Here is a 21,312-nt window from a genome sequence, read left to right on the forward strand (position 1 = left end):
GCATTCCTGCTAGCTGACAACCCACCCATTTAAGTGGTCAGGAGGTTCTGTCTGGAGCGGTGCCCACCTGGTTCCTGATGTGGTGAGTAGCTATCCCCCCTCTCCCCCTGGAGGGTTTTGGGGGTGGACCCGGGCCCCTCCCTGGGATGGTTGGACCCTGGGTTCCCTTCCTTTCCATTAGGCCCCTCCCCCTTGAGTTTGATGGTCCTGTGGGTCATCTATCCCCCCCTTTCTGCCCCCCCTCCACTTATACTGGGGTTGTATGGCTGTCTGGCTACCCCCTGGGGCTGTGGCAGGGTGCTGTACTGGCATTGGGGACAAGAGGGGTACGCCGCCGGCAACCAGGCGATCGGCTAGGGAAGGGGGGTGTACCTGGTAGGGGGGCTCTTGCCACGGCCCCCCCTTTTCTTGCTCTGTGTCTTGCCTGAGCCCAGGGATCCCTCCTGGGTCCCTGGGAGCCTCGTGCAGCTGCGGGGAGCCATCATTTTGTTGTAGCCTATTTTCTGTATAGGCTGGCGGCCATGTTTGTGTAGCCGCAGTGGCCATTTTGCGTTGAATGGCAGCCATTACTGTGGAGCCTTCTGGGCATCCATTTTAGCTGTGGGAGCCCCTCCCTATCCCCTGGTGCTGACTCCTGGGCCTCTTTCCTTCTTGGACGCCGCACGTGGAGTGCTTTGATCCTGGTGCTGCCGGTGACTGCCTGGTGGGGTGGTGAGTCTGGGGGGGGGGTCCTCTCCCTCTCTCTGCTGCAGGATCGGAGGGTGCTCTGTGACTGGCAATGGTGGGGGTGTCCCTTAGCAGTGTTTGTTTGCACATTTGTGGGGTACCCTTATTCCTCATTGAGTCCTTGGAGCACATTTCCCCACCTGACCTCACATCTCAGAGCCGGCGGGGTCCCCTGGGTCCCAACCATCCATTGATGCATGACGGCGGTCCTGGAGTCCTTTGTGTCCCGGGTGGAAGTGGTTTTTGGGTGGTGGGGTAGTAAAAAGCGCCACCCACCTTCTCCTGCTTCATCTGTCTCCTCGAATTCTGAATCTGATCTGGCCGCCATGGATGGGGCTCATCCTGAGGGGTCTGCGGCCTCGCTCCCCAAGTTTTCAGATATTGAGGATGATTCCTCCACTCCTGTAGCCGCGCATGAAAAGGCGCTGGTGGAGGCACTGATTGTGTCTGTTCCTGAGACTTTAAAAATGGAGGACACAGCTGAAGCTGTGGTGGAGGCTCCGCTTCCCTTTGGCACTCACAAGCCGTATAGAGCGGCAAAGGTGTTTTAATTTCCTTCCTATTCTGACAGATTTGCCGCAAAAGAGTGGGAACGTCCCTTTGTGGTCCCTATGCCATTCACATAGAGGTACCCCTTTGAAGAGTCCCTCCTTAAGAAGTGGACTGTTCCACCAGTGGTTGATCCCCCCCGGTTTTCAGGTTGAATAAGGCAACCATGATATTTCTGTAGAAGAATCGCCGGCATTTAAGGATCCGACTGACAGAAAGGCGGAGGCTGTGGCCCGCAGTATTTTCACAGTGGCCGGCTCGGCACTCAGACAGGTCTTCACCATTACCCTGGTGTTGAAAACTGACTGAGTAAACTAAGCTTTTACACCGTGACCTAGAGGGTGAGAAGCTCCCCCTGCCTTTGCAGAAATGGCAGACCAGTTGGTCCAGTGGCTGCAGTATATCTGTAATACCTCTTTGGATGCAGCTCCCCTGATTTCTAGACTGTCTGTCTCGGCAGTGGTTCTTAGGCTTGTTTTGTGGCTCAAATGTTGGAATGATCTTCCTTTTTAAGGAGATCGCCTGTTTGGAGCTACCCTGGATGACCTCATTAAGAGTCTCACAGAGGGGAAGAGCACCTTTCTTCCACAGGCTGGTAAGGGTAAGCAACCTTGTCGCAGACGTGGTCTGTCTTTCTCGTCTCACAGGAAGTTTTTTCGTCCCTCACGGTCGGCTGACAAGGGTTCAAAGCCTTTCAAGGCCTCTTTGGGAGGATCCAAGCGAACTTGGTCTGGCAAGTCCAAAGCTGGGTTCTTCAAACCCACAGATAAGACTCCTTCTTCGTGAAGTTTCGCGCTCACCCATGCCTGGGGTGGGGGGACGTCTTTGCTGCTTTCCGGACCTGTTTTTCGGACCTGTGGACCAGCTGGGTCCATGAAGTGATGAGGTCCAGCTAAAAGCTATCGAGTTTCGCTCTTACTCTCCGGAGAGGTTCTTTCCTTCCAATGTGCGTCTGTCCCTGGACCGATTGCAAGCCCTCTTCGGGGCGGTGCAAGACCTGTTACTTCAAGGGGTAATTGTTCCAGTTCCAACTCTGGAACATTTTCAGGGGTTTTATTCAAATCTGTTCACGGTCCCGAAGAAAGAAGGCAAGGTGCGTCCAATTCTGAATCTCAAGGCCCTGAACTGCTTTGTGTGGATACAGAAGTTCAGAATGGAGTCTGTTTGCACGGTGGTGGCATCCATGCATCAGGGGGATTTCCTTGTCTCTATCGACATCAAAGACGCTTACTTACACATTCCAATATGTGTCTGTCACCAACGCTTCCTCCGCTTTGCTGTGGGAGAGGAGCATTATCAGTTTGTGGCGTTACCCTTTAGTCTCGCCTCCGCTCCTCGGGCCTTCACAAAGGTGTTTTTTCCGGTGCTGGCATTGTTAAGTCAGCGTGGATTCGCAGCACTGGGCTACCTGGACAGCCTTCTCTTGCAAGCAAAGTCTCCTACTGCTCTGATAGACAATGTGGACATCACTATACGGACTCTGAGGGTGTTTGGTTGGCTTCTGAATTTTCCGAAATCTGCTCTGGTTCCTTCCACAAAACTGGACTATCTGGGTCTTACTCTGGACTTGGCTCTAACCAGCGTGTTCCTTCCTCTGGACAAACTCCAGAAATTGCATGCTGTGATTCATCTCTTGCTGTCCATCAGGTGGTCATCCCTCCGGACTTGCATGAGGGTTCTGGGACTGATGGTTTCTACCTTTGAGGCGGTCCTGTTCTCACAGTTCCATACGTGGTCCCTGCAAAGGGAGAACTTAGCCAAATGGGACAAGTGTCCGAAGTCTCTGGACAATCGGATCCGGATGAGCCGAAAAACCAAAAGGTCTCTGATCTAGTGGCTTTGCTCTCCAGCTCTTCGCCAGGGCAAATCTTTTCTCCCCCTGTATTGGACATTGATCACCACGGATGCCAGTCTGTCTGGGTGGGGAGTTGCCCTGGATCGGCACTCCCCTCAGAGAGTTTGGACACTAGAAGAGTCCAGACTCCCATCAATGTCCTGGAACTCTGAGAGATCAGACTGTGCCTGAATCACTGGGCTGATTGCCTTCAGGGGTGTCCTGAGTGATTCCAATTGGACAGTGCCACGGCCATGGCTTGTGTCAATCACCGGGGTGGAACAAGAAGTGTATTGGCAGCTCTGGAGGTAGCCGGCATTCTTCAGTGGGCAGAACCTTTTTGTTCCGACCCTCTCTGCCATACACATTCCAGGAGTGGAAAATTGGCAGGCGGATTATCTCAGTCAGCAGGTGTTGGACCAAATGGAGGTGTTTCATTAGCTGTGTCTCCAGTGGGGCACCCCCCGAAGTGGATCTGTGGCGTCCCGGCTCAACAGGAAGGTGCACAGGTTTGTGGCACAGTCACGGGACCTGCTAGCAGACACCACAGACGTGTTGGTGGCCCCCTGGGGCCAGTATCATCTGATTTACCCTTTCCCTCCTCTCAAGCTTCTGCCAAGACTCCTGCGCAGGATCGAGGCAGAAGGAATTCCGGTCATTCTTGTGGCCCTGGATTGGCCTCGCCGGTCTTGGTACGTCGTCCTGGAGTGGCTGGTCGCCGACACCCCTTGGAGGTGTCTGCTGTCCCAAGGGCCAATCTTTCACCCTGCTTTACAGTCGCTGGCTTTGACGGCTTGGCTGTTGAAAGCCAGGTTCTGAGGATAGAGGTTTGTCTGGATCGGTGATTCCCACACCACTGAAGGCTAGGAAGATCTACCATTGTTTGTGGAAAGCGTATATTTTGTGGTGTGAGTCGCTTGGTTTTCACCCTCGCTCTTTTTTTTGGTGGCTCGGGTCTTGACCTTAATTCAACGGGTACCATTGAGGGTTAGGTGTCAGCCTTGGCGGTCTTCTTTCAACGACCCTTGGCCACATACTCCCTGGTGCATACTTTTATTCTGGGAGTCCAACATTTGACTTCACCAGTGCGGTCCCCACTACTGCCTTGGGATCTCATCTTGGTGCTTTCAGCTCTACAGAAGCCTCCATTTGAAAATATTCGGGAGAGTCCCCTGCTTAAGCTATCCCAGAAGGTGGCTTTTTTGGTGGCTATCACATCTGCGCACAGGGTGTCTGAATTGGCGGCGATGTCTTGTTCCCCTTATTTGGTTGTCCACAAAAATAAGGTGGTTCTTCGTCCCTGTCCGTTGTTCCTTCCGAAGGTGGTCTCTGATTTCCATCTGAATGAGGACATTGTGTTGCCTTCTCTGTGTCCCAGGCCAAAACATCCTGAGGAAATTGTGTTGCATTCCCTGGATGTGGTTTGGGCTATTTGGGTGTGCCTGGCAGCTACGGAGTCTTTTAGGTAGTCAGACTCACTATTTGTGCTTATGGATGGGCTTCGAAAAGCACCATCTGCTTCTTCTGCGACTATTTCTGGATGGATCAGACAGACGGTGACTCAAGCCTATTTAATTAAGGGTCAGGTTCCTCCTTTCCCTGTGAAGGCACACTCGACGCGGGCACTCAGTGCTTCTTGGGCCTTTCGTCATCAGGCGTCAGTAACGCAGGTGTGCAAGGCGGCTACTTGGGTCGTCTGTGCACTGTTTCACAAAATTTTATAAAGTGGATGTGTTGGCCTCTGCAGATGCCTGTTTTGGCTGCAAGGTTTTCCAGGCTGATGTTTAAGGGGCTTGTTCCCTCTTTGGGGGGTGTAATGTTTTTCAGGTGAGCTCCAGTTGTTTTGGTTGAGCTCCTGTTACCTGGTTAGCTACGGTTTAGCCTTGGCAATTTTTTTTCTTTCTGTTCCCACCCCTTATGTTTGACACTGCTTTGTAACGTCCCAATGGTCAAGATGATCAGCTGTGTCCGTCAATGAACGGAAGAGAAAATTGGATTTTTGACTTACTGTAAAATTAATTTTTCTGTTCATTGACGGACACAGCACCCACCCCTCTATTGAGTTTTTTTTTTTTTTTCCAAATATTTTATTGAGTTATAAAGATGTAAAAGTACAAACATACATTCAGCACAAGTTGACATATGTAAAAATACAGAATGGCTTATAACGAGCAATATTGGTAATCAAGGGAGCATAGGACAACAACCCCCTGTGGGGCTTACACATAGTTAAGTATAGACCTGCAGCGTGAAGGAGTAGGTGGTAAATGAAGAGGTAAGAGGAAGGGGCAAGAAAGAGGAAACGAGCCATCAGGGGATCGGAGCATTCAAGTCAGACAGGGCCGCAGTGAGGCCCATACCCTGGGTGAACAGTACCCAGGGACGGGAGACAGGGGAGTCGTCCGAAAGGGGAGTCGGCAAATGAGTCACTAAATTGCATAAAGGAGGGGGGGCCAGTTGACCGGGCCTGCCCAGTAACAACTAGGCTCCCAGGACAAAAGGAGGTGGATGAGGATGTAGGGAAGGGAAGGGGAGGGGGAGGTGGAGGGGAGTAAAGGTGGGGAGGGGGGAAGGAAGAGAGAAAAAAAAAAAAAGGGGGGGGGAGTAGGGAAGGTGGATAGAGAGATGAGCCCAGAGAACGGAGTATCCGGTGAAGTGGCTAATAGAAATATATACAGACTTTACTGACAGAGTTGAGAGTATTCCGGTGTGGACGTATAGTGGGTCCAACACGCCCATTTTTTGTGATGCTTGGAAGGAGTATCCCTCGCGACAGAAATGAGCTCCTCCATCTCCGCCACCTTAGAGAGGCGTTGGAACCACTGCTTAACGGTGGGCACCTGCGCTGTCTTCCAGAGTGCCGGAATGCATTGTCTGGCGGCATTCACCATAAGTATTGTTAGAGATTTAGAATAGGTCCTACTGGAAGTAGGGGAGTGGTGCAAAAGGTATTGGGCCGGGGTGAAGGCGACATCTGACGTGGTGACCTGCTTTATAATCCTATGAACTTCCGTCCAAAAGGGGGTGAGGCGAGGGCAAGACCAGAAGATGTGCAGGAGCGTGCCAGGTTCAACGTGGCACCTCCAACAGATCTGTGAGGTGGAGGGGAAAAGCTTGTGTAGCCTTGAAGGGGTGTAGTACCAGCGGCTGACCAGCTTGTAACCACTTTCCTGAGAAGTGACATTAAGAGAACATTTGTGATTGTTGGTGTAGATCAGTTCCCAGTCTTCTGGGGTGAAATCAACCGCCAACTCCGCTTCCCAATCCTCACAACGCTTGAGTTTCTTTCGTTCAGGGTCGTCAAGTAAAAGAGAGTGGATGGTAGAAAGAAGCCCGCGAACCGGACCCTCCTGTTGGCACAGGGAGTCAAACAGGGTCGTGGACGATAAGGAGGGGCACGTCCGGAAGACAGACTGAAGATATTGCTTAAGGAGCAAATATGGCCAAGGGGGTAAGGGGGGCAAGCCGGACTTTTCCGAGATGGAGGCTATCGAGAGGGGAGCATCGGTGCCCCAGAGGTGGTGAACCCGCAGTTGATCCTGAGCCCAATGCGAGGATAGGTAGGTACGGTGCATGCCAGGGGGGAAGTCAGGATTCAACCGAACAGGGGACATCGGACCCGGAATTGCAGAAATAGAGTGAGACGCACTTACCGACCGAAAAACTTTGAGAGAGGGACCGATAAGGGGGTGGTGTTTAAGAGAAGCGGGGATGTGCGAGTCTTGGAGCCATGGTGATGAGCGTAGATCCAGGGAAGTAAAACCCTTCTCTAGAGAAACCCAGTCTTTTTGGGGCGCATGTATGTTCCAGTCAACTATTCTGGTAAGGTGGCAAGCTGCATAATAATTATGTAGGTCAGGAAGTCCAATACCTCCTCTGGTTTTAGGCAATGTAAGGATCTTGTAGGAAATGCGGGGTGGTTTGTCTCCCCACAGAAAGGCAGTGCAGATGCGGCGGTGATTCTTGAAAAAGGACCGAGGAATCAGGACAGGAACCGTCTGGAGGACATAGAGAAGGCGGGGCAGGGCGTTCATCTTTAAAACTGCTGCCCTGCCGAACCAGGACAGCTGAAGTTTGGACCAGGACCGGAGGTCTTTCGAGATTCGTGCGAGGAGCGGGGGGAAGTTGCGTTCAAATAAGTTTTGGAGGTTAGACGGGATCTCAATACCCAGATATGTGATCGAATCCGATTTCCATGCGAATCGGAAGTTCGCCCGACAGCGCTCCACTTCCGGCTGGGGCAAGGAAACGTTCAAAGCAAAGGACTTGGAGAAGTTAATCCGGAAGTTGGAAATGGAGGAATATTCCTCGAATACTTTGAGGAGTGCAGGAAGAGTCGTGACAGGGTCTGAGAGAAACAACAGTAGATCGTCCGCATAGGCGGCGATCTTGTATGTTTCGTCAGCAAAGTGAATTCCGTGGACCGTGTCATTTTGCCTAATCTTATGAAGAAGGGGTTCCAGGGTCATGATGAAGAGCAGGGGTGATAAAGGGCACCCTTGTCTGGTCCCGTTGGAGACGTGAAAGGCACTCGACAGGGTGTCATTAACACGGACCCTCGCCTGCGGTTTAGCGTACATGGCCATAATATATCCAAGAAACCGAGGGCCCAGTCCCCAGGCGGAAAGCGTAGCCGCCATAAATTCCCATGAGACCCTGTCGAATGCCTTCTCCGCATCCAGGGAGAGCAGGAACCCCTTCTGATTAGTGGTGGAGAGGACATGGTGCAGGTTAATGGCTTTGATGGTGTTGTCTCGGGCCTCGCGGCCCGGGACAAAACCAACTTGGTCCTTGTGGATACCTTTGGGGAGGAGAGGGAGAAGTCTATTAGCCAGGATCTTCGCGAACAGCTTGACGTCCACATTGATGAGCGAAATCGGCCTGTAGCTAGCAGGGGAGGTTGGATCCTTCCCTTCTTTAGGGATAACAACAATGTGGGCCTCAAGCATCCGCGAAGACAAGGGATTGTCCGTCAAGACAGAATTAAAGGCCGACAAAAATGGAGAAGCCAGGATGTCAGGGAAGGACTTGTAATAGGAAACAGGCAGGCCATCAGGGCCAGGGCTCTTGTTAGGCTGCATCTGCTTAAGAGCCAAGTCCCATTCAAGTTTGGAGATGGGGAGGTCCAGCGCAGAACGAAAATCGGAGGAAGCCTTTTGGGGCAAGTTAGTCGCGAGGAAGTCGGAAATGGCCTGAGACGTGGAGGGGCTAGAGGAGGGGTGGGGACGTGAAGGGTCCAGATTATACAGATTACTGTAGAAAGCCTCGAATTCCGCAGCAATGTCCCGGTTGTTGGATACCAGAGAACCAGAAGACGAACGGAGAGAGTGGACTATGGTCTTCGCCTTCTTCTGACGAAGAGCCGTAGCAAGGAGACGGCCGCTCTTATTGGCATGTTCATAGAAAAGCTTCTGCGAAAGGAGGAAACCACGCCTGGTCTTTCTATCAAGCTCCTCTGTGAGTTGTTCACGAGCGGAGGTGAGAGCAGTTAAGGTGTCTTGGGCAAGGGACCGTTTATGAGCAATTTCCAAAGTGCGAATGCGCGAAAGCAGCTCAGAGATAAGGGCCTCTCTTTGTTTTCTTAGAGCCGCCGAGAGCGCTATAAATTTTCCCCGGACCACACACTTGTTTGCTTCCCATTGAGTGAGGGCCGACGTATCTAGAGTCGCGTTAATAGAGAAGTAATCCTTTAAAGTGTCGCGGACAGCGGCTGACCTTGCTTTGTCCGTCAACAAGGAGGAGTTAAGGGACCACACCCGGTCTCTGGGTAAAGTTAAGGGGAAGGACAAGGTGAGAGAGATGGGGTGATGATCCGAGAGTATTGACGGTTCAATAGAGGCCCCCGTAAGGGACGTGAGAGCCGGTTGAGACAAGAAGAGGTAGTCGATCCTTGAATATTTAGCGTGGAGCGGGGAAAAATAAGTGTAGTCCTTGTCTCGAGGATGAAGCGTCCGCCAGGAGTCGTGAAGCTGAAGGTCCCGGAGAGACAGCTTAATCTGTTTTAAAGCCTTGTATGGCAAGCAGGAGGAACCCGAGGAGGTGTCAAGCAGCGGCTCCAGGGGGACATTGAAGTCTCCCCCGAGGATCAAGGTGCCCTGCTGGAAGGGCGTCAATTCACTTATCACCGACCTAAAGAATGAGACCTGAGACTTATTAGGGCTGTATACATTCGCAAGGGTGAGCTCAATATGTTTGAGTGTACCCCGAAGCAACAAGTAACGTCCCTGGGCATCCGCTACAGAGTCAGAAATGGAGATAGGGGTAGAGTCCGACGCAGCGTGAAACGCTTGGGTGAAGTGCTTGTTTGTGCATTTTGGGAGGGCGTCCGAGCGGAAGTGCGTCTCTTGCAGGAACACCACATCCGCTCTGAGCCTGTGCATGTGCATGAGCAGTTTTGAGCGTTTTTGGGGCGTGTTCAAGCCGCGGGCGTTCAAGGATACAACCTTAAGACGGAGGTCACTCGGCTGGGGAGCGGATGCGGGCATTTTCAGCGCACTCAAAGGGGAGGATGCAAAGAGAGAAGGAAAAAAAAAAAAAAGGAGGGGGGGAGGGAACCAGCAAGGGGAGAGGAAGGGGAGGAGATTGGTAGGGGAACTACTTTACCGTGAGGGCCAACAGACCAGCTGAGGAACTCAGAGGGGGTGGGGGGGTCTGGAAGTCGGAGAAAGTCGGACAACCGTTAAGGAACGTCGACCGTTGGCGGGCGTAGAAGGAGACAACCAACACGGTGGCCAGACCTCCAGGGACCTGCAGGGGTCAATAGTAGCTTCTGAATGAGCCCAGCGCAACAGGGAGAGGGGGAGATCCGGAGCAAGAATGATCTGCATTGGAGAGTTGAGGAAGAGTCAGGGACATAGAGCGAGTGAGAGAGCCAGAGAGATATACGAGGAGTATCAAGGAGTGTGGGCGAGGGTGACCGTGGCAAAGTGTCGGGGGTCCATTGGTTAGGCAGTAGCAGTCTGGAGGGTAGTGGGCAAGTCCGAAGCGAGGGGTGCGCGCGGTAGCAAGACATCCGAGGGTCAGGTAGGGTGCGGACGGTCAGTGTTGTAGTCGGGCGAGAGGCAGAGAGAGTAGGAAGGAGGAGCAGTAGAGAGGAAGAGCATTTCGGTGGGATGCATCCCATGAAGAGCATTTCTTAACAGTGGAGGTAGACGTGAACCAGAGAGCATAACCAATCAACACAGCACAGAGAAACAATCGAAAAAAAGGAAACATGTTAGAACCAATGCAACAGGGGAACAACAGTGCATTAATACATCAGTAATACAGTAATAACTTCCAGCAGCTGTCAAAACAACACACAGCTCAAGTCCCGGTGTGGTGCTGCCTGGCAAAGCTGTATTCACCGCCATCACCATTCAGGACGCCGTGAGCCCACCGGCGGCCAGCACCCCCGCACACCCGTAAGGATGTAAACCAGCTGGAGGGTTGCCGAGGAATACACATCCAGGGGTGCAGGCCGCCGGCGGGAGCGGGCGCCCACTGCCACAGCAATGAGTATCGTCACCAGGGGCACTGGCACCCGTGAAGCATCCCATCTCCCCCAGGAGCGTGAGCAACAGCCCGGGGGGAGGGCAAGGTAGAGCAGGAATATCCCGCGGGCAGCAGTGTGACAATGACCTGGTCAACTAGGGGGAAGGGGAGCCCAAAATCAGCGCTAAGGCTCCGCTCCCTACCAGCAAGCAGGGCATCATTCATCCAAAGGGCAAAATGTCCAGGAGAAGGGCAATACCAGTAAAATAAAATAAAAAAAAAAATCAGAGGAGTCCGGGAAAGGTAGGAGGGGAGGAGGAGGGGCGGAGTAATTGGAGGAGGAGAGAATGTGGGAGGGTAAGGGGAAAGGGGAGGGGAAGAGGAGAGGGGGAGGACGGGGGAAGAGGGGGGGCAAGAGGGAGAGAGGGGGGAGGGGGGAAGGGAGCGAAAGGGAACAATAATAAAATGCTCTACAAATACAGTGCCGCAGACCTTATATTCCCCCAAGCATAGTAGTGAGCAGTACCCCAAGAGAACAAATGTAGTCCGTGTCCATATGAGCATGGGGATAACCATGAGGGTATCGCACTGGGTCGGGGGGGGGGGCCGGGAACAGTATCTCAAGGTGCTGGCCAGAGCTAGGGCCGAAGTGGTCCATCGGTGGACAGTCTCGGGCAGCAAGGAGTGGTAGCAGGTGACAATGGGGAAGGCAAGAGGGAGGGGGGGGAGAATCGAGGCACAATGAGAGGGGGAACCAAGGCACATACCGGTAACGATCATGAGGAACTCGAGTCCAGAGTAGAGGGGGCGAAGAGGCATAGCTGCCGGCTTTTCCAGTGACGAGGGTGGGAGGATCAGGCTGCTCGGAGGTACCGTATGTGAGGGAAAGGCAGCTCACGGTTACTGGATGCAGGATGCATTGTCAATAGGACCCGCGGGATCGTTTACAGCAGGCATCAGTGCTGAGGCATCAGGCAGCTCGGTGGTGCGGAGGAGTCCAGGATCGTGGACACATCACGGAGGCAAGGGAGACTTCATGACAGGACAGCAGGAGGAGAGAAAAAAAAAAATAAATAAATAAAAAGGCATGACCAGCCGACGAGCAGATTCCAAAAAAGAAAAAAAAGAAGGTCTCTGTGCTACTAGATGAAGGTGATGAGCGCAGTCAGCTACGGAGCGTGCCGCGCTCTTCGGTGGACGGGCGAGGCCGTCGGGCTTCCGTTGCGAGGAGCATCCCTGCTATTGCCCGGTGGTGAAGAAGGCGGGTGGGAGCGGCGGCGGCCCAAAACGAAGTTGTCAGCCATCTGGATACCATCCATGGAGATCGCCCGGTGCATCGGGGAAACGCGGAACTCACTGTACCAGTCGGGGACACTAACCGGTGGGATGCCCAGGGTGGCACAGAAGTGCTCGAGGTCTTCTGGTACTCTCAGCAAAGCCGATCGGCCTTGTGACGAGGCCGACAATCCGAAGGGGAACTTCCAGCGGTAAACGATCGCCCTGGATCTAAGTTCTTCTAGTAGAGGGCGTAGTTCTCTCCTTCTCTGCAATGTTATGGCAGAGAGGTCTTGGTACAGTTTAATGTCCGCGCCTTGAAACGTGAGGTGCTGCCGCATTCTGGCATTCCGTAAAACATCTTCCTTGAGCTGAAAGTTGGCCAGGCAGCACACCACGTCTCTCGGCGGATCATTCTCTCTTCCACGGGGTCTCAGGGCTCTGTGGATGCGCTCAAATACCACGGGCGCTTCGGGGGGCCTCCCAAGCAGATCATTGCATATGGAGGTGATGGTCTGAGGTAAATTTTGATGCTCAATGCTTTCGGGTACTCCCCTCACCCTCAGATTCCTCCGGCGACCCCGATTGTCCAGGTCCTCGACGTGTCTGTTAAGGTCCCTCAGGAGTATGGCATGCGATTCAGTAACTTGATGTACATGACCCAGGGAGGCGTCATGGCGGGCAGTGACCTGTTCTACCTCCTCCACTCTTACTGTCATGGCCTGGAAGTCACTGCGGAGCTCTGCTATAGCCGCCGCCATGGCAGCCTTAATATCCGCGGCAACAAATTGTAAGTCCGCCATTGAGAGGGTCGGTGGGGCCGTCGGAGCTCTCGGAGGATCCTGGGCGGACATAGGCAAGGAGGCACCCAGCTCTGCAGATTGCCTGTTTGGTGAGCGGGAGCGCGAGCGGGCGGATTGAGAGGATGAGGGGGACGGAGAAGGCCGCTGTGTCCGGAAGATGTCCGGTATATTGCGGCTGAGCTGAGTCTCCACTTCTCTCGAAGTGCCCACTCGGGTGGCAGAAGAGCTCCTGGCTTTGCTCCCCATGTCTCAGGCTGTGGTAGGCGCAGGGAAAGGGCTCAGAGAAGGCAAAATCAGACCCCTCAGTGCAGGAGCTCAGAGTCAGGCGGCCATATCAGATCGGGTCCAAGCCACGCCCCCCTCCTCTATTGAGTTTTATTACTTCTGACACTGTTGCAAAACTGAGTACCTATAGCAGAGAGGGGAAGTATACCTCCTGGGACTGCACATAGGCATAGTAAAGTTCTTTTTCTGCCTAGTTTCCTACTCCTGTAGGGGGCAGTATAACCCAAGGGTCAAGAAGATCCGGAGCTGTGTCTGTCAATGAACATCAGAGAAATGAATTTTACAGTAAGTCAAAAATCCCATTTTTTTGGCATCACTTTTCTATGTTTTAACAAATGAAACATGATCTATGAGTGGAGGAATCATCAACTTTCCTCCATTCATATATGCCAGAAATGTGTCCTAAATGTTTTTAATTGAATTACCCCTAAGGTCAACTTATATGCAAACCTTGGGCCTCTTCCACACGGCCGCTCTGTTTTTTTTCCCTCCGCTCTGGCACTTTTTTTTTCACGGACATGGGTGACACTTGTGTCATCCGCTCCGTATGTCCGCATATCATCCCATCCGTTTGCGGATGATATACGGACATAATGCATGTCTATGGGCATTGGGATGACACCGCTGACATCCGATTTTGCATCCGTTACGTTTCTTAAACGGAAGAAAAATAGGGTTCTGTTCTGTTCCAAAAAAACGGAACAGAACTGAAAGGACGCAAATCGGATGTCAGCGGATGGTCATCTGCTGACATCCGCAATCCCATTGACATGCATTATGTCCGTATATCACCCGCAAACGGATGGGGTGATATACGGAGCGGCCGTGTGAAAGAGGCCTTACTGTGTAAAGCTTGCGTGATTTTTTGTTTTTTTAACCACTTCCCATTCCAGCCAATTCTAATATTTCGCTCCTGCATAGAAAAATCTACTTTTTTTTTTTGCTAGAAAATTACTTGGAACCCATAAACATTATATATATATATTTTTAAACAGAGGCCCTATAAAAATAAAATGGAGTTGTTGTAATTTTTATGTCACATGGTATTTGCGCAGCATTTTTCAAACGCAAATTTTTGGGGGGAAACACTTTCATTAATTAAAAAAAAAAAAAACACGAAACTTTGCCCATTTTTTTTGTATAATGTGAAAGATAATGTTACGCTGAGTAAATAGATACCTAACATGGCACGCTTTAAAATTGAGTCTGCCCATGAAATGGTAGCAAATTACGGTGCCTAAAATTCTCCGTAAATGCCTTTACAGGTTACCCATTTAGAGTTGCACAGGAGGTCTGGTGCTAAAATTACCGCTCTGACGTTCCTGACAATACCTTACATGTGTGGTGCGATCACCATATACATATGCATGTGGGAGTAACTTTACTTTTTTTTTTTTTTTTAATGTTATTCTTTTATTTTATACAAAATTTTTTTTTTTTTTTTTTTTTTTACACTTTTTATTTTTTTTGGATTAACCTAATTGCTTTTACAAGGGATGAACAAAATCCATGTGACAGCATGGGTCATGCAAGGTCCTCTTTATGGAGAGATCTGAGGTCTATTAGACCCCAAATCTTACCTCTAGCCTCCCATGCAGCCAATTAGACACAGATCGGTCTGATCGGCTGCTTCCCTTGCCACTGGCGGCCAGATAAACAAAGAGGTGGAACTGGAAGTGACAAACTACTTTGTCGTTCCCGGTTTCCGGGGTTACAGAGAAAGTAACAACATCAGTTCCTCTCTCTCTGTTCAGGACAGTAATCGGCACCGGCCACATCGCTTCCGGGCTCCGCGGTGGGACGGTAGGGCCTGGGAGAGGCAGGGGGTATCGCCGCGGGAGGAGGATGGGACCACCCTCCACCACCTGCAGAAGTGATCAAGTGGCTAATTAGCCACTCTGATCACTTCTGCCTGAAAGGGAATGGCCGGCTAAAGAGATCCATTACGGAAGGATGCCTGTAGGTGCACATAACCACTGAAACCAGAGTACGTCAATGGGCGTCCTCCCGGCAGGAAGTGGTTAAAGGGCATCTCCACTATTAAAGTCAAATTTGAAAAAAAAAAAACCCTTCCATATGTTTGGATTGTTCCCATTCACACAATGTGCATACATTTTTTTTCTTTCTTTAAATATTTCTTACCTTTTAAATGTTTCTCAGGAGAAGGTGTCATGGCAATTTTAACATTGTGAAAGCGAGTCTGTCCTAAGTCTGTCCTCATTAACATAAAGAGCAGAAACATTTAACCCTTTTATTAGGACAGACAGTGTTTGAATCTAGTTACACCTGATAATGATCTGCCTGCACAGTATAGCCAGGGTTAAATATGGCATTCACAGCCGCCCAGCCCCTCACATAGGAATTTTTCCTTGCTAGAGGGTCTAGAATAGAGCATTTAAAAAAGATCAGCTGCAATTAAATATTAAGTTATTCTATGTGAATGGGGACATGGAACTAATAGAAAGTAGGTGTAATCCCAATTTGGCTGCAAAAGGGCAAATACACTTTTGGGAGAAAAAATAAAAGGTCCACTAGGTGGCGCTCTTTAGCTACCAGACCGATCATACATTTTTTTTCAACTCTCTGTCCTTATAAAATGGTCAATGGGGAATGTAGTGACTAATTAAAGTTTATGTTTATCACGAGACTGCTGCCAGATCAACTGTTTATTTTGTATTTTGTTATGATTTGCTAGCTAAAAATACCGTACCTTACTGACATAAACAATGATTTTGCATGATTCACTGCCCATAGTGTGTAGCTGCACATTTCACAAAGCGTTCAATGGTCAATCCAGTGTGACTCCACTGCGGTTTTCTTATTTCTCTACTCCCTGAACTTCTACTTTCTTTTTCTTTCTTTTTTTTTATGCAAAATATAAAAACTCCAAATTTTCTTGAAAATTAAAAAAACAAGGAAATTAAAAGGAATTCATATAGTAATGGGGATTTATCAATCAAATTGGCAACACAATTAGCAATAAATGTATTGTAAACCAGGCTTCCTCTCATTGATTAAAATATTTACAACAGGTTTGTGTGTATTTTGTGGCAGTTTTAGAGAAAATGTTATTTTTTGTTATCTATGTGCTTTTGGGAAGGTTTCCTCCCATGTGGATGTGCAGAAGAAATGTCTACAAAGCCTTCACACTTCACCTCTGAGAAAGTTGTCACTGCAACAGGACATGCTGTATATACCCTCGCTTTTGTTCTCGTGACAACTTTATAATCTTAGATTTCCCATCACTTTGTCAGTGACAACCAGGACATATGGGGACTATAAATCTCCCTAGTGGGAGATTTAGTATGTGTGTGTGTGTATATGTATGTGTATATGTATGTATATATGTGTGTATATATATATATATATATATATATATATATATATATATATATACACACATATATATATATATACACACATATATATATATATACACACATATATATATATATACACACACATATATATATACACACAGTATCTCACAAAAACTAGTACACCCCTCACATTTTTGTAAATATTTTATTCTATCTTTTTATGTGACAACACTGAAGAAATGACACTTTGCTACAGTGTAAAGTATTGAGTGTACAGCTTGTATAACAGTGTAGCAAGGAGGAGGAGGATCTGGGCTATTGCACAGAGCAGTTAAGTATACATGGTGGTTATTTTCAGGAAACAAAAAAAAAAAGACGTTCGAACCACTTTAAATGCCCCATTGTTCAAATGCTTTCAAGCTGAACTCCAGGAATTCGGCTATTTTGTACAAAATGCAGGCATATTATGAGTTAAGTCCAACAAGGTACGTGCCACCTTCTGGAGTTCTCTATGTACATCTGACAGGTTTATAGAGCTCCTGGAAGACAACTATCAGTAAAGTTCCTGCCACGCTGGACCTCCTGGTCTCCGCTTCTTTAGTTGCAGATGCAGCTGCTGTGCCTGCCCCTCCCCACCTCCTGCCCAGTCACAGAAGCCTTTGTATTATGTGAAGGTTTCTGTGAATGGGCAACAGAGTGAAGGGACGAGCAGAGCTGCTATGTGTGCTTCTCTTCTTTCAGAGACCTAAGTGTCTCCTCTGGGAGTGCCATAAGTGATCAAAGCATATGTATCCTTGCTTTACAGTGTGCTTTACCGCAGGTGGATTGCAGCACACTGTAGATGTGCATTGAGGTATTTGACTTTGCATTACAGCGCACCACATATAGATATAAAGATATTAACTATGCGTTAAGATGTGTGCCTTGACGAATATCACAGTGCACATTCTGGTATGAATTGAGCCCTTAAAGGAGAAGTATGGGAAAGCAAAAAAAAGCAGTATATACTACCCTCATGCTTTCATGTCTTTTCTTTCTTTCCTCAGGCTTTTAATTTGTGCTGTACAGGTATTTGAACTGTCAGGAAGGACCTTGTAACGGTTCTTTCTCTGTTTGAAAGTTTAGAGAGTGCTGGAAATCTCTCGGAATCTTTTAGTGCCTCCCTCTCTTGGACATGTGGCTGTGCTTGGTGAACAGGCACACCCCCAGTTGCCAGCTAAAGCGAGCACGCTATTCACATGCCTCCATCTCCATGGCAACTTGTCACCACAAAACCAAGTCCGTTTCCTATCCTCCAGTAGCTCTGCTGGTCTTGTGTTCTTGGCTGCACTTTTCCTCCAGTTTGTATCTTCTCCCTTCTGCAGCTTTCCTCCACCTCTCCCATGTGCTTTGATTTCAACTATCTCAAAGGACCTCCCCATCAATCAGCAGCTGTCAAAGTCTGTCACCTTCTCCAACCCTGCAAGCACAGGGGATGGGGGAGGGAGATTGGGTTGTCAGCATTGTGAAGGGGGAAAGTGTCAGCCAACTCATCTAATGCTCAGAGATCCTCTGAACCAATATAGGAAATGTTCTCTAAACATCCCACTGTATTCATTTAGAAGGAAAGACATGGTAAACATCAGCCCGTGTTTGTGTGACATTCACAATGTAAGATATAGAGAGCACACCTTTCAGTACATAACTGCTGCAGGGGAGAGGAAAGCAGAGAACCTCCTGCCCTTTAAATCTAAAGTGAAATATCTGATAATGGCCAGTTGTACTTCAAAATGTATGCTTTGCATTAGAACTACCAGGAATGTAGAATGTAATATAAAGAGCTTATTCAATGACTTCTACATTCACTAAAGGCTGCTGCTACTATTACAGGTTTGTGTGATCTGAGGTCGTTCCGCCTGGAACAGAGGAGGGAGATGGGAGGGGAGAGCGGCTCTGTGTGTTGTGTGAAGTCTCGGGAACAAGCAGAGAGCCCAGAGCCGACATCAATCACAGAGAGGAGAGGAAAGGGGCGGATCCAGATTCCCATTGCCATGGTGACACTTCCTGAAAGTCTGTAGACCCTCCCACAGGTAATTAAAGGAGTTGTAAAGTCTCAAGGTTTTTCACCTTAATGCATTCTATGCATTAAGGTGAAAAACCTTGGTTGCAGCTGCCCTCCAGGCCCCCCCCCCCATTATTCTTACCTGGACCCGAACGTTCCATCGACGAGCAAGGGCCCAGCAGCTCCAGCCGCTGTCTCGGGTCCTCATTGGATAGATTGATAGCAGCAGATGCCATTGGCTCCCGCTGCTGTCAATCAAATCATCAAATCCAGTGACACGAGAGCAGAGGCGGCGCCGAGTCCTGCATTCTGTGTCAATGGACACAGCAGCAGCAGGACTCGTGAGCACGCCCACATGGGTGCCCCCATGGAAAGCGGCTCTCTGTTGGGGCACCCGATGAAGAGGAGGAGCCAGAAGCGACACCTGGGCACCCCCGAAGAGGAGGATCGAAGCTGCTCTGTGCAAAACTCTTGCACAGAGCAGGTAAGTATAACATGTTTGTTATTTAAAAAAAAAAAAGAACCTTTACAATCACTTTAACTCTATTTTAACAGAAATAGTGCACTTCTCCGAGGGCAGGAAAGATTGGCAGATGCTAGCAGCTCATAGGGATTAAAATTAGGCAAAAAAAAAAGGAAACCCATACTTCTCTTTTAAGCTTCCTTGACATATTTCAGTCATTAAATTCTATTAGAATCAGCTTACACTGAGTCATTAACATTTAAGGTCAACACTCTCACTTCTGCTTATATCCAGTTCTACTATACAAGCTCTGTTATCACATTTCTACTAGTCAGTGTTCATCTATCAATGGGAAAAACACAGCAGAGAGGGAGCTGGGGGTTTTGGTAATGACTGTGCATGAACAACCGGAATCCTTAGGAATTGTATTTGGGTTTACTGTAGTAACATCCGTAAAAATCTAAAATCCCATTAGCTTCTATTGGTACAGGCACTTTGCACATAGCCTTGGCATATCACCTGTCTTATTATATGACATTAAATCGTGTCAAAGGGAACAGTTATGTTTCTGCGTTCACTTGCATGGTTTAGTTTTGTTATCGCACTGCTTACAGATAATGGCAAGAAATAAAACCGGTCCACCTTTTCTTTTTACTAGTAAAATTGGTGGAGTAGGCCCACCTCTGCGGACAGGAAGAGATTTACCAAGCCTGAATAATGGTAACCCTAAAACAGACAGTTCCATCCCAAGATCTAATGACTTGCTCCCAATTAACAAGTAAGTATAGAAAGTTGTGGGGATTGGTTTAGATGTACATGTGAAATGTGAATGCCCATCGGCATCAGGGACATTGGTTTGCTCTTGACCAGAACTCTTACAGAGTGCCACATCCCTAGATAATGTAGAAATTGGAAATTCCCCTAAAATGGGACTTTTTAGGCACAACAGACTAGATGTATACAAAAATATTAGAATTTTATTGAACAAATATACAATGAGTTTTGTGAGGATTAAAAATAATGCAAGCCACAATAGACAACAGTGTCAAACCATGCAGTACAGAAACCAAAACCCAACGCGTTTCGAAGACGTTGGATCTTCTTCCTCAGGGGTGGTTCTAAATAATGTTAAGGTTGACTGTGTGTGAAATATGTAGCGCTTGCACAAGAATAAAATCAACAGGATGGTCCAATTGGCAATGTCCCCTTAATCATAGAGGTATAGGTTGTGTGCCCAATAGTAAAATTTAGTAGTCTGTCAGAAGATGAAGCCAGCCAGGTGCCTCCCAATATGGAAAACTGAAGTCCGAATGTGGTAGATGCTTATGCTGGAATATGGCCATAAAATGCTTTACAGACAGAGAACGTTTTCCAAAAGGACCCTCATGGCTTCCAACCAGCAAGGTGTATGATCGGCATCAGGGAAGACACACAGACCTGATCTGTCCATCCTTTAGGGAGCGGATACCATTATCCCCGAGGGAAACGTGGCAGTTTTTACAAAGTTTTAGTAACCTATCTGATCAATATTTTCCCAACTGCTTTCAAGCTTCGATGTCCGATCTTGTGTGCTGATCTCAAATATATGAAATCCTTAAAACCCAACTTCAGACAATGTTTTTTTTCCCCATGCAGTGGGGTTGTGCCCGCACTACATGGGTTAACTGTTTGTTTTGGCTAGGGATGAACACCGAGCCTTTACTCACCCGATCCTTCAATCCTGCGGAAAACAACACTCCCCCACGTCAGATTGTTCCTGACCTTATCACACCCAGAGCCGGTCTATGGGTTTGATGATATCAGGAATGGGCCACCACACAAGACCACAGGATCGCAGGGGGCAGGAGCCGAAGGGACTGGGGAGGCACTGAGAGGATCGGAGGATTGGGTGAGTATTTCTCGGCTCTCTGAACCCCGTAGACAAAAACGAGCAGTTAACCCATGCAGTGCAGGAACCATGGAAAAAAATAAATTGATCGCAGTTCAGCTTTAAAGTGTATGTAAATACAATGTTTTTGTTTTGAAAAGAATACAGTATGGATAGGTTAAAACCCTTATCTGGGTTTTTTTGATGTCCAAATATGGGGACCAGAATTTCTATTACAGGAATATTTGTCCTTATTGGATGATCTTCCCTCACCCCTCGTTGTTGTGACTGCTTTAAATTTTGGATTCTGCTTTACTTGCTGTCTCCTTGATAAAAGTTTCCAGGAAAAACAGATGGGTGAATCTTGCTAGGGAGGACACACCTTAAGACCCTGCCTGCACCAACATGCTCATTCAACCCAAAAAGACCTCGAACAGCTTACATTGTTAAAGTATAACAGCCTGTAGCTACAGCATGAGTAAGGCTGGCCGTACATTATACATTTTTCTTACAATTTTCTGTACAATTTTCTTTAGATTTACCTTCAACTATGTAGTACAAAGGCCTGCCTAACTGGATACAATTGAAAGTGTTGTTTAGTTTTGACCTCATATTATATGGTTTTTGGTAAATCTAACAGAAAATTGTACAAGAGAATTGAACATGTATGGCCACC

General features: G+C 48.6%; 1 protein-coding gene across 2 annotated transcripts in view; it reads left to right on the forward strand.

Annotated features, from left to right (window-relative positions):
* ZC2HC1A (zinc finger C2HC-type containing 1A) overlaps window positions 1-21,312 on the forward strand; it is a 175,601-nt gene that overhangs the window by 84,996 nt on the left and 69,293 nt on the right. The window contains exon 8 of one of the 2 annotated variants that reach the window (XM_082257498.1): window positions 19,428-19,547. The exons of the other annotated variant lie outside the window; for it this stretch is intronic. Coding sequence (XP_082113624.1) covers window positions 19,428-19,547 — 120 coding nt within the window. The remainder of the gene's footprint in view (window positions 1-19,427; window positions 19,548-21,312) is intronic. 2 annotated transcript variants of the gene reach the window in all.

Source organism: Pelophylax lessonae (genome assembly GCF_965119305.1).
Source record: "Pelophylax lessonae genome assembly, chromosome: 5".
NCBI lineage: Eukaryota > Metazoa > Chordata > Amphibia > Anura > Ranidae > Pelophylax > Pelophylax lessonae.